General features: G+C 41.1%; 1 protein-coding gene across 1 annotated transcript; it reads right to left on the bottom strand.

The window, feature by feature from the left end:
• Positions 1 to 487: 487 nt before the first annotated feature.
• DESI2 (desumoylating isopeptidase 2) lies at positions 488 to 13,576 on the bottom strand. Its single transcript, XM_088524148.1, has 5 exons — positions 13,516 to 13,576; positions 6,098 to 6,170; positions 4,137 to 4,230; positions 3,289 to 3,430; positions 488 to 1,303 (listed from the first exon to the last, which is right to left on the bottom strand). The coding sequence occupies exons 1-5, from the start codon at positions 13,552 to 13,554 to the stop codon at positions 1,070 to 1,072; spliced, it is 582 nt and encodes a 193-aa protein (XP_088380274.1). The 5' UTR covers positions 13,555 to 13,576; the 3' UTR covers positions 488 to 1,069.
• Between the last annotated feature and the right edge of the window lie 174 nt (positions 13,577 to 13,750).

Here is a 13,750-nt window from a genome sequence, read left to right as displayed (position 1 = left end):
AATTTCTCTGATTCATGTGGGTATGCACAACTGGTCAGTAAGTTGTGTCTTTTTTTTCCTTTTTGAGCTATAAACATTTATAAACTCCAATGAAACAATCATCAGCAGAAAGAAAGGCCATTCCCCAACCATAATTTGCTTGTGTATTACACACTACATAAAAAAACCCTCTAACTGCCCCTGCAAGAAACCCTCATTCCCAAGTACTAACTTCCAAACACAAGTTTTAAATCAAGTAGAACAAACAGCAAAATTTGCTGATACTTTTAACAGATGATATTCACATGTCAAAATTCCAGTTGAAGTAGACTGTAAATACAGAAGGAAGATAGGATGCCCATTTAAAAACAAGATGGCTATAAAAAAGGCAAAAAAAAAAAAAAGCAAACAAGAAAACCCAACCCCCAGAGATTTATGTGCATTGTAATGAGATTTCCCTTCATATGTGCAAAAATCCACAGTTTCATTAATGTAGAGGTCATACTTCTAGTAACAGATCTTAAGACAAAAATCAGTCTCCCTACATCCTGGAATCTACCTGTTTACTTCAGCCACTTTAAGTGCACAGTACCCTGTTCACATATATAGTATTCAACAGTTTCTGGCATTTTTCAGAAATCTAAAGGCCACCTGCCTCTAATTTTAAAACAAAAGGAAGAGTTCATCCAGGGCATAACATCACTGCCTTTGAGTTACACCAGCAGTTAATCAAAGTCATATCCTCTCTTCTTTCATGTTGGCAGGAGTCCCTACAGGACTTGTAAACAGCAGTACACAATACTGTAAACAAATAATTTAAGTTCTGCTTTATACAAGATGTTAAGTTAACCCAGGTCTACCAAAAAGGTGAAAATGAAAAGGGTGGCTTCACACAAAATCCTTCCCTTTTCTCTCAGCAATTCTTTTCACTACATAAATAATCCTGAGCTGAAACACAGGTTGATGAGAGCCATTTTTGCATATAAGGACAGTGTTCTAGAGTCAGCTCTCACGTTCTGTCAGGAAGTCAATTGCTGGAGAGATTAAACTGAAGTATTTCAATTTAAGTGTTACTTTGGAGGAGGAGGACTTATAATTTGGTGTGGCGCCCAGTTCTAGCTGCAGATGCCGAGGCCGCCAAGGAAGCTGACGCCGCTGCATCCTCGGCTTCCTCCAGCTCATCGTGTAGCTCCTGGCTGACGCTGGACTGGAGCGCCGCGGGAGTCAGCCATTCCTTCGGCAGGCAGCTCTGCAGGAATGGGATACAGGAGCTGAAGTACGCAAGACGATTCACCCACCGTGGAATCTCTTTTCCACACAGGATCTAAGGGGAAAGGAGGAAGAAAGGATTATTTATATTGTGGATGCAGCAGTAACAAAACTACATGGCTGTTCAGAACAGCAAAGGCTGCAAGAGCCTTACAATTTATATTTCATGAGCGCCAGTCAAGAAGCACCCAAGTTAACTGCATAAGACAGTCCCCCAAGCTGTGTCCCTGCTCACAAAACACACATTTTTCACTGTGAGAGTCTGACAAGTGGCTTTATACTTAGAAGTCCTAAAATGTTGCAACCTCATCCTTTTTTTCCTTTTAAAAAAAACACATAAATAGGAATTAACAGACGCTCTGCATTCAGACCTAACTTCTCAGAAAGAAAAAATTATTATAAAGCAAGTACCCTGAAATCACGAACAGTCAAACAGATGGTGTCAGAAGGATGGTGCCCTGGCGTGAGCCGCACAGTGAAGGCCATTCCTGACCACGCGGGTGAGCACTACAACAGTTTGTGGAGTCTCCATCTATGCTTTAGGCGACCCTTTCTTGGGCAAGGGGTTCACACTACATCTCCAGTGGTGCCTTCCGACCTCAACCACTCTGGGAGTCTCTGGCATTTGCTAGGATAGTCTCTAATGCCTTGGATAAGAGGTCAGTATCTTACAGAACACAGGTCAACCACAAATATTCAAGTTTACCGGAACAAGAGAATTGTACAATATCCAACTAGTTTCAATTCCCACTCAAAATAAATAGCTGTATTAGAAGCTCATTTTACCATAAATCAACCATTTTGTTTCCACTGTCACTAGTCAGGAAGCAAGCTCTTTTATTTAACATCCTCCATCTTCACTTCTTCTACTATTTACTCTAATACAAAACTGGAGAAAATTCATAGCTACCGCAAACACTATTCTGTTGTAATTGAAAAGCATTTAACTTGTAATTTTATCCTTGCTTTTAATAGTTAACATGAACATGAAATAGGACAAGAGATAAAATAGAAACAAAAAGCTCTTGGTCAAGGAGCATGGTAGAGGCCTGGCCCTTTAGGCTGGAATTCATGCCAGCTGCAGCTTAGTCGCTCTCACCCTACCTGCATCTATCAGCATTGCATAGGAATCAGCATTTCAACAAAATTTTCCTATTCCACTAAGAGATCAAACACAGTCTATACAAAAGGTAGTCTATGCAGAAACTGTCATTAACTATTTTGAAGGAGGGGGAGAAAAAAAAAAAAAAAAAAGGAACTAAGGTTGTATAGATATTTGAGGAAAAAAACAAAAAAACCCACTCTTTCTTGCCTGAATGAGCAAAAGAACAAATTCTGACACACACAGACTGGCATTTATAAATAAAACTACTGACATTCCCATCTTTGTCCTGGGGTACTTGTTCCTGCCCTTTTCCCTTGCACAGGTACAAGCATTCAACTGTATTGGCAAACCAATTAGGTTAATATTAAGCTGAAGGGAAAACGCAAAACTTATTCAATTCTACCACGGGACACTTTGCTTGACCACAGAGGTGTTTACGTGACAGGACACTGTTGTTGGCAACGGGATAACTTGACAAAAGCCTCTCTCACAGAATACCAAGGTTGTCTGTGAAATTTTAATTGTTTTGCTGTTCTTTAGCAGTCTGACATAAGTACAAAACATTTTTAGTGAGATATTCTGTGAGAAAATTAGCTGGTGATTTCTGATAAAATATTAAGATGTGGTTCTGTTTTTAAAAGGGATCTTTGAAATATCGGATTTTTTTTTCCTGAACACTTCTGTTCTATTAATACTTACTAGGTCTTCTGATTAGGAATTGTATCCCTGCTGGAACACAGACTATGTGTAACAAATATTTAGCTTTTTGGTAGCACAGTGTTGTATTTTGGACATAAACACACAAAAAAGGCTGAAGAAATTCTAATATTTTCCCAAGGTATCAGAAGTAGAAATCAATCTAAAAGATGGAAAGGAGCTAACAGTTTGCAGCCACGTGGGAAGCACCTTTCTTCAAACCCAGTTGCTTGCTTTACCTCAGATAAAGCTGATGAAAAGTGATTGCAGTTTTTGTGCATTAGATGATAGGCATTTCCTTTGAATTCTTTTCCAAGCTCTTCTATTATTTTTTCTACGTCATCTTCCATAAAGTCGGTACTGCCTAGAACCACAGCCTCTCTGAAAAGGGAAACAAAGATCAGAGGATGATCATGCTTCTGTGAAATAGGTGGATCACTGTTCTCCCATTGCCCCAAATCACCCCTCTGTGGTGGTGTGATCTTTCCGCCTTCCTACAGTAACACAGATTCCATCTTAGAGCACTACTTTCATCTTCCTCATACGAGATGATTTCCCTGATGTTTGTCTGCCTCTAGCTGTCTTAAGTTCTTTGCAATTTAAGTCTTGCAATGGTGGATGCAATTTTTGCCTCCTCTGCAAATCATATTCTTTATAAGAGACAGCTGGGAACAGAGGGGAGTTGGTAACACAGAGAAGAGTCAAGGCAATAACTTGGAGGAAATGTAGAGGAGACACTGGGAAACCTCAGCAAGGTTTTCAACTTGCTTTCTGTGAGTAAAGATTTCGCTATCTTGGAAAAGTTACCTCACTGTATATATTGTATGAATAATAAAAGCTAACTACAAATCTATACGCTTAAGGAATGTGGCTGTATGCTAAAGACAATATTCCCTGGTGCAGATACTTTTCACTACCTCATCACCCCTTCCCACGTTTTGTTTCTGGGACAAAGAAATCACACTAACTTCTCTTCTAGTCAGAAATCCTGACATACCATTCAATACATCTGCCCTCAAAAATAAATGCAACAAATAGCCTTTTTAACATGCCTCCTCCAAAGGAAGAAAATAAGTGTCTTTCTTACTTAAATTTAAATGTTTCTCCTAGCTCTGAAGCATTTCCTGGTGAAATTTCAAAAATTCCAGAAAAAGGGTAAGGATGACCACCATAAGCAAATTCTGAAAAAGAAAACTCACATTTAATAAAGCTTGCATAAAATAACAGTAGAAAACAGCAGATCTCCATTTACTGGAAGATCACTTCATAAGGATCTAAAGCTGGAAATCAGACATCTTATTTATATGGGCAAAATACACAAGGAATTGCAAGTGTATAGTTTTATTAGCTTCCAGTCAATGCATATAAAAACTCAAGGAGACTTCCTGTGTCAGTATAAAGGTTTACCCTGAATAACTTCACAATATGTACACACAGTTTTCATTGTATAAGCAGGGACTTGCAAGTCAAGCCAGAAATCCACCCAGTACTTTTCATATATGCAGTCTTTAAACGTATGCTTACATATTTGCAGGTTAAGGACTCAGAGTACTCCATCTTCAAAGGCCTGACAGCCTGACCATTCAGTGCATGCTCCAGCTGGAAGCATGGCAGTTAGCACTGGCCTAACGTGCTTTTGAATTTCTTAATTTGCAGGAGGTAAGCTGTACTGGTAGGTTCTTTGCCACACCAAGAAGGTAAACCAGTGCACAGATCTGAAGCTTGTTTATAGTATCCACTGGCATAAGCACCAACAGTTTGGGAAAAATATCACAGCATGCCTGAGTTTCCTTCTGGGTCTGCAAGATAACACAATGTGCTACTCCCACATCATAATAAAAGCTTTAAGCATGACTTCACACTTCCTTTCCCCAAGGCTCAGAATACATCATCACGCAGGTCTAGTGTTTTGTGGAAAATCTTTTTTTACAACAGGATAATAAATAAAGTTTGAAGTACTTAGAAAATGCATGTCACTATTCTAGTAACGGTATGGCCTGCAACATGAGAAACCCATTACAATCTGAACAGGAAAGGAGGCACACGTATTTGGCACAGTTCAGCAATTTAGTTTCAGGCATGACACTGTTGGGAGTAAGGTGTTCCTGTTTTGCAATAAAAGAAATTCAAATAAGCTTGTATTTTTGTCCATTCTCTGATATTTTGATAACACTTGCAAATCCAGTTACAATGCTACCATTATAGTAGATTAAACATCTGTATTTTAAGATACTCTCCACAGTCTGGTCTTTGGAATACACGTATTATGCTGCTTCCCCTCACCCCCAAACACATTCCGAGAGAAGTTCTCTTTTTATTTCATTTTATTTATTTTAAATGTAATACTTTTAGCAGCACCATCACCTTGGAGTGTGGCTTCACTGTTAGGCAGTAACGCCTCAGACCTGAGGCTGTTCTACAACAGACTTAGAAACATCTCTTCCTACAGCACTGGGGATTCAAAGTGCCCTGTGCAAAGCAGAAAGCTGCATTCTCAGACTGCAGCCTACTTATCGAAGTCAGAATGTATCACTCTATTCATCAGAGGTTTATCTTTCATAAACACACAGTGTGCATGAGATCCCTTCAAAGAAAGTCTCTCTTTAAAACAAACCATCTACTAGCAAGGATCCAAAACAGACTGTTTTTACTGAGCATCATACAATTCCAAGTACTTCTCTGCAACAGGTTACTGTTTCTACAGTTAACATTAACTCCCTGTATTAAGCACCAGCAGAGCACTGAGGAAACACGAGCTGAATGCACTTACTTGAAGCATAAATTTGTTTTATCAACAAAATAAGTATTACTGTGGCTTGCTGAATAAATTATACACATCTGTGCAGCCTTATACAAGAAGGCAAGACAACATCCAGACTATTGGTAGCCAAGTTTTTTTCTCCAGAGGCAGAAAAGATGAGAACTTCAAGAGAAAACTGACAGGCAGGTTTTGGGAGCCCAACTTTCCCGAGCAGAGCCTAAAGGGTGGTCTTTAATAATAGCTTAGCCAGAACAAAGAGTGAAAAAAAGAGTTTTCCTTGTACGTACCTCGGCCATACACCTCTATACCTGAATGGAATACTCCAATTCCAAGGGAAGAAGTATATTCATTCATCCAATACTAGAAGGAAAGAAGGAAAAAAAAAGGATATAGTTAGTTGTCAGTACAGATTTCTCTGCTGATAGCTAACTAATGTATATTTGTAGGAGCATTCACTTACATAGTATGTAGCACACACACTGTTCATCATTTGCTGCAATGACCACACTTAGCTCCTAACCAAAGGAGCATGAAAAACACTCCTAGATATGAGATATATGAGAGATGAACTGAAATTATCTTAATGTATTTTATCTTGGAATGCTCACTTAGTGGTCATCATGCATAAGACTAAGTGATCTTCAGGCTCCTGATGCATCTCGCTCCACATACCAGGCATAACAGTGTTTTGGCAAAGTCTAAGATCAGTTTCCCATATATGACTTCAGTGATAGCAAAACAGATCAGAGCTGTTTTTCAAAAGAAACCAGGAAGTGATAGATTTTAACCAACCCTCCCTTCCTCTGCCAAATCCTTTTCTTGGTGCTCTCTCTTCCTCACCCACAAGCAGCAATGAGTACCCATCAGGAGCTAACTATAACCCTCAAGACCATAAGGGCTCATACACTCCTGGATAGGGAAAACCTATAATTGCTGCCTGTCTTTGGCTGCATCACCAAAACTCAAAGCATCAGTCTCCAAGCAGTAACAAATTTCAAGTAGCTCTTATTTAAAGAGGAACCTCCAGCAAATGCAAGGAAATGAAAGGCCTTGAAAATACAAGAAAAACAGTTCTTCGTCCAGCAAGGGTTTTCTCCCCACCATCACAACTAATCTGGTCCCAGAGTGAACCTCCTTGAACTTGTATAAAACAGAACTCAGAGTCAGATTGCAAGCAGGAATTGAGATTGGAGGCAGCATCTCCAGCAAATTAATATTTGTCTAGCAAACAGGAAGGGAAAAAAGCTATGTTATTTAAACAAACCGTTGACATAGCAAGAACTTTCTGATATGAAGTCGCTGTTAAAACAGCACAACTGACGATAAAAATGTAAAAGGCCACAGATGTCATGCTATGTTTGTATGTGCTAACTACACTTTGTACATAATTTACAGGACTGTTACAAACATTATGGCATTCAATGTGCTTTTCTGCAAGCAGATTTTTCTCCCCCATTAAAAATGATCCACTAAACGATAGACTGAGAAGCTGTTCAGAAAGGCAAAGCAAACTAGTAGGTCTCAAAGAGACGTATTATTTTTGTGTGAAGTTCTTTTCATAACAGCTCCATAAATACTGTCCATTGCTGCACATTTTGTAGCTATCAAGGGAAATGAAGTAACTGCCCTACTAATGTAGGTTGATATAAATGCAGCAGGAAGTTATGATCACTGAAGATCCACTGAAGATCCATAGAGGAGTCCTACACAGGAGGATAACTAAATTTCAATTTATTCTACCTCATCTGGATTTAAACTCTTGATTAGGAAACAAAATAAAACAAACAAAAAACATCAAAAAGGCATTCTCAGAGCTTGTAAAAAGAAGACAGCAGACTATACATTTTTTTCAGGCAAGAGAAGGAAGTATATTTTGCTTTTAAGAATTCCTTATTCTAGGCATCAAACCCAAAACTAACAGCCTCTCATATTCACTTACTAGCAGTAGTTAAACAGCTGTACACCGTGTTTCCAAACTAAACTTGCAGTTGTGCTAGCAGGGACAGAACATTAACAACTACCCGGATAACAAGTTACTAAGAATTTGATGAACTCTTCTACAGACAAGCCAGCTGTAGGATTTTTTGCCAAGACAAATTAAAAAAAAAAAAAGCCAGGTTCTGCTCTTTATCTAAAACTTAGGGTCACTGAAATCTGTCGATGAATTTTCCTTAAGCTGGACTTTGCATTATTTTTTGGCTCTGTTAACACATTAGTGCTGGAAAAGGTGGGGTTTGGGTGACTACACCAAACCGTCCCCCTCATCTCTGGCTTATCAATTCTCCCCTTTCTTCACCTTCCCTAGGAGAGAGAGCAGAGGGCTGGTCCATATAGAAAGACACCTAACAGGGTAGAAAAAAGGGGAGAAGGAAGGAGGAAGATGCATTAAGACTACCTGGCTAACAGGTACGAGATTATTAAAAAAAAAAAAAAAAAAAAAAAAAAAAAAAAAAAAAGGAGAGTTCTGTTCACTGAAGTAAAAATCAAATCCGACATAAAAACGGAAGAAATACTTAAACATAAATCCACTTCAATTCTGAAGCCAGTACTCCTTCACACTCTCCCACCTATTTCAAAATAGCTTTAGCTTTATTCTTATAATCAAGCCATAGGAACACTCGATATTCGGCCTGCCAGCACAGGGAGAAGGAAAAAAAAAAAAGTGTATTTGTCTAACAAGAATATGTGTCCAAATTAACCTAATCCTTATCTCAGCTTTTTGAAAATGGAACAAAAGTTACACAAGATGTTCCATATGCAGTGGAAATAATACAGCCTACTTTGTTACTAGGCAGGAACAGGGAAAAATTATTCATACTCCTCCCCTCTAACTACCCTGTAAAATGCAATGCATGGTATAGGGAGAAAACAGAAAAGCAGGTCACTAACCTTGCCATCAGTCTATACAGAAAGAGACTGGGAGGACGGAAGCTGCTCTAATCAGGCACTCAGCAAGGTCAGTGTTGCTCAGGTAAACGGTTGTTACTGGTGCCAGCGCGTGAATGCGGGGGGCTCGCTGGACTGCAGATACTGAGCAACGGTGGTAAATTAAACAAGCGCTAGCAGCTTTAAAGGAAGCGCCTAAAGCAAGATGGCACTTCACTTAATATTTTCAGTAAGAACAGACCAGGTTAATTGAAGATAAAAGAACTTCAATACGGCAGAATTACTTTCGCCCTAGGAACAGTAATTAGATATAATTATTACTTAATCTGGATCAGCTATCAGAAGGTTAGTCACATTTTCTCATTGAACAGAATGTCCTATCTCGCTGAAGGAAAAAATGCAGGACAAATGCAACTTGAAACAATCTGAAAATATTGGGAACGAATTCCAAAACAAAGATTGTAAATTAAGAGACAGCTTCAGTAATATGAAGTAAGTTCTGGAATCCAAACCCAATCTCCAAAATTACTTCCTTACTTCTATTACACAAATGGGATCCCCCTCATTTAGTCTTAGTATGTATTTTACCATAGGAGAATCAGCAAGAGGCACAACTCCATTTCCTAAGCACTGTGCAAAAAATCCATCTTGTAAAACAGGAATTCATGTTCAGAGCAATTATCAGGACAAAAATATCAGAGATGTGTTTTTCTATGTGCACAATAAAGTCATGTGCTCCAAAAATACCTTCATTATTCTCTTCAAAGCTTTCATTTATGCTAATACTTTAGACTGTGGCAGGCTTATTCGACAGGGGCGGGGGGGGAAGAAACACAAAACAGATTGTTGCTTTGGACACAGAGAAGCTAGACTCCTAAAAATAGCAGTTAGTTATAATGAAAGTAAAACAAGTTCTTCAGTTCTCAAAACACAACACATCAAGGTCTTCAGCTACCCTTTTAATGAGATATTTTCAAAGGTATGAACAGCAGCACATAAATATGCCCTTAAGCTCCTTCCCCTTAGTTCCCATTACTTGAAAGTTCACTTCCCTACACACCCCTCCACCTCCCACCCCTTTTTGGCTTTCTGAAAGACTTTCTCCTTTCCAAAAAGGGATCTAGAAGTTAAAATGAGAACTAAGGAAAATGGAAGGGTCTCTGCTTCAAAACTAACTGACTTGGTCCTGTGAAGAGCTTCACCAGCAGCAAGGTCAGATAGTCTTTCCCTGCATAGGACCACACAGTCCTACACCACCAGCTGGAGATGAATACTGGGGCATGAAGCTCCATGAGCAGGGGCAGGAACAGATTCAGGTAACAACTTGGTCTCTCTGAGAAGAGAGCGCAATGGAAACACGTCTCAACCTCATCTCTTTTCCTACCAAATACCACAAAAACATTGGCTTGTGGGTTCAGCTTGATTCTGAAGAAGTCAAGCCATTAGCTACACAAAGTTCACCCATAAACACAGAAATGCTGAGACAGAATACAAGCTGAAGGACTGCTGACGAGACAGTGGCAAACTCCTGCGGGTTAGGGATCAGACTTGGAGGTCCAACCAAAGCAGTTAGATACAAAACTGGAATTCCTCTTCAGCATGTTTTCCTGATGAGGTCTGCAAATATCCAATAGGAAAATTCTTCTTTTGCTCCAAGTGAGCTGACCCTGAAACACGTAACAGCGTAATTAGCAGTTACGGGAGGGGAGCGTCTGTACTGACCTACATACCAGGCCATCGGGGGCCAGAGTCGTGCGGAGCTCAAACCAAAAAAAAAAAAAAAAAAAAAAAAAGGTCAGATGTCTTTTTTTCAGACACTTTCTGTGCCTGGAAAAGTGGAGCTACAACAGCTAAAGTGAAACTGTTCACACAACAGTTGCAACTACAACATAGATTTCTCCAGCCAAGTAGCTAATGTTGATCCTTTGTTCATCAGAAGGAAGAAAAACATCCCAATATATCTTTCTCAACAAGAACTAACTCACCCCCAAATTATGTGAAAAAAGTCAGGAACAGTGTTCTAAGACACTGCAGCAGATATATACTACAAAACAGTATTTATGAAAGGCTCTTCCCTTCTTCCTCCCACTCCTAGTGCCCCAAAGAGTAGGTTGTCATTGATGTCTGCAGGCCTTCTAAAGGCAGCAATAAACAGCAGGCAACATGAAAGGGAGGCTTCCTTTAAATTCCTGTTTCAAACAGGTTTAACATGGTTTCAAACATTGTTTAATTCTTCAAACCTTTACAAAGGGTTCAAGAATGTACACTCACAGTCTTTGAGATAGGAGAAAAACCTCTGGTCTCCTTCCTGGTTTAAAGGGGGAAATCTGTTTTTCTAGTGGTCAGATACTACATTTGCAATTACTAGACAACAGACACAGGTAGGGTATTTGTTTAATGGTCTCAGCTTGCACTGTATATAATTTGTGGTGATGCGCAGCTTCAAGCACCAAAACTGCTGGCCAATATATAAAAAAAAATATCCCTACATATGATCAAACATCTGCAAATTAAATTTGCTAGATTCTTCTGATTAAGTTCTTTTCACAAGTGGTGTCTTTAGATACTATTCTTCTTATTAATGCAGAGATAGGCCTATTAATCCCCAACACATCCTAATGAAAAGTACTGGCTTACAACCTTCCTGTTGCTGCATAAAGGAAAACAAAACAATAACCCCTGCTGCCATTCTAAGATGATGCTTGGAGGAAAAACGCAGCTCTGGAGGGACAAGATCTTAATGCAACTCTGGAGGGATAAGAAGGGAGGATATGGGTTGCAGGAAAGAGATTTGGAGAGTAAGTGATGAAAGAGAATCACGTGAACACGGGAGTACAGGCTGTCACAATGCAAGGCATATTTAAGTCACAAACACAGTCTTAACCAAAACACCTCAAATTAATTTTTTAAAGGCTTTGTCACATTTCTTTCTAGGCAGGCACTTATACAGAGTCCACTCTCTTAGTTTTCATAGCCTTTCATAGCCCAGAGGTCCATTTTACTTTACAACTTTACATAGTTCATAAGAAAACCGAATCTTCCATGTTAGTGAGTTAGAAGTGCATCAAACCTATGACATTTAAAAAGATACTGTCTTAAGAAAAGTCACTACTCAGTCCACACAGTATTTGTATCTTCTCGCCATCTAGCAAAATATATTCTCCTCAGGCTGCACAAGTCCCGAAACCGAAGTACCATTTTCTTTTCTGCACAAACACTGATGGTGAATAAATGTAGAACTACCTCTTAATGCTTCAAGAGCTTCTCTTCTGTATATTTTTAACCTGTAGTCCAAGGACGTCATATACATGCATGTGACAGAGCATTTTTTCCTCCCAAGTCTCATATAAACAAGGCACAGTGACTACTTGGTTTATGGACATCATGAGTTCAACCAGGTGGGCTAGACCTCAAGGTCTTCCCCTCTCAGAGGAAAAAGAGTCACAGATTGTTCCTATCTCCAGCCCCCATCGCTCTTTACGATGCGGGAAAAACAAAGTTGAAGTAACAGGTCACGTTAATTGCAAACAGAACTTGGACACTGGAGAGGGGAGAAGAAAACTGCCAGGATATTTATTTCTATAAATATTAGTAAGAACGATAGAAATGACAAGAATCAGAGTAGCCATCAAATTCCATATATAATTTTAGCTTCATGTAAGATAGCTCCCTATTAACAAGCTAGCTTTCAGCAGCACTTACTGTAGCACTTGTGCCTGAGTATTCCCAAGCAACTAGCTGCATTTCCACTCAGTCAGCAATCACTGACTCTACCTTATTTAACTGCACCCTTTTTACATGCCAAAAGCTCACTTTTTAAACAGTGGTAATAGTAAGGCCTACCCAAAATAGGATAAGCAACATTGAAACTAGTTCTCAGTCTATACCACCAGTCAACTCAAAGTGCATTCCGAGGAGAATTAGTGGTACTTGTTCTAATTCCCAGGGATTGAGACGCATTAAGGAATAACATATTCCTCAAGTTACTTATCCATATCTCCTGCTCTCCACAGGTTCTTACACCTCATTTGTTACCATGGTATCTGAGCAGCTTCCAGTTGAACATGCCACAATGCAACAACTGCTGCTGGTGTCACAGGCAGATTACCCAGACAGGAGGGAAGGTGAGTTCATGGGATGGCAAAGCAAGGCAGGCACTTCATTAATTCCTACCAAACTGTGGCCATACCAAAGCTGCCCAGGAATTCTGGTCTAGAGAATAAGTCACAGTTAAAACACTAGCAGAGTACTACGAACTTCCACCACCTCGGAGACAGGCATATCCCTGGCTATGACCCTGTTGAAGAACTTCCTGGGACACCTGGACTTTGTTTCTAAAACGCCCGAAGGGCAGGGCTTTCCCCCTGCTCAGTCCTGGGGGCAAGGCAAGAAGAGGAAGCCCAGCTTGGAGAGAACCCCACATTTTCTGAGCATTTGGCTATTCATAACAGCAACGACAGCGATGGGGCCATTTCTGTCATTGCTTGCAATAAGCAAAGGGGAGCAGTTCTACACATAACCCAAAAGAGGCAGCGCAGCAAAGTTTGTGACGAGTAATAGTAGACCTACAGCAACTTGCGGACTACCAGAATTTGTTTCCTCTCCCAGGCTCCGGCCGCCTATTCCCCCCTCCCTGCCCGCTTCCGAGGAGGGCAGGCGCGGACCCCCCGCCGCTTAAGCGGGGCGCAACCGCACCAAAACTTTCCCGGCCCGCAGCCCCGCACGGCCGCGGGGGCGGCCCCCAGCGCCGCCGCAACGAGCGGCCCGGCCGGGCCCCGGTGGAGCGGCGCGGCACGGCGCGGCACGGCACGGCGCTCACCATGTCGTAGACGTTGAGGATCACCAGCTGGTTCGCCATCGCCGGCGGCCCGCGGGCGCCCCCCGCCCGCTCGCTGCCGCTGCGGCGGCGCTGCTCAGGCCGGCGGCGGGGCGCGGGGCACCCCCGGGGGCCGCTTCCTCCGCGTCCTGCCTGTTGCTACGGTGCGGCGGGGGGCGGCGGGCACCATGGAGCCGCCGCCGCGGACGGACGGGGCCTCGCCCCCGGCACGCGCGCT

This window comes from Tinamus guttatus, unplaced genomic scaffold (assembly GCF_059628265.1).
Source record: "Tinamus guttatus ecotype Peru unplaced genomic scaffold, ASM5962826v1 Tinamus_guttatus_pri_ptg000208l, whole genome shotgun sequence".
In the NCBI taxonomy this organism is placed as follows: Eukaryota; Metazoa; Chordata; class Aves; order Tinamiformes; family Tinamidae; genus Tinamus; species Tinamus guttatus.
This window is presented reverse-complemented; position numbering and strand designations above follow the sequence as displayed.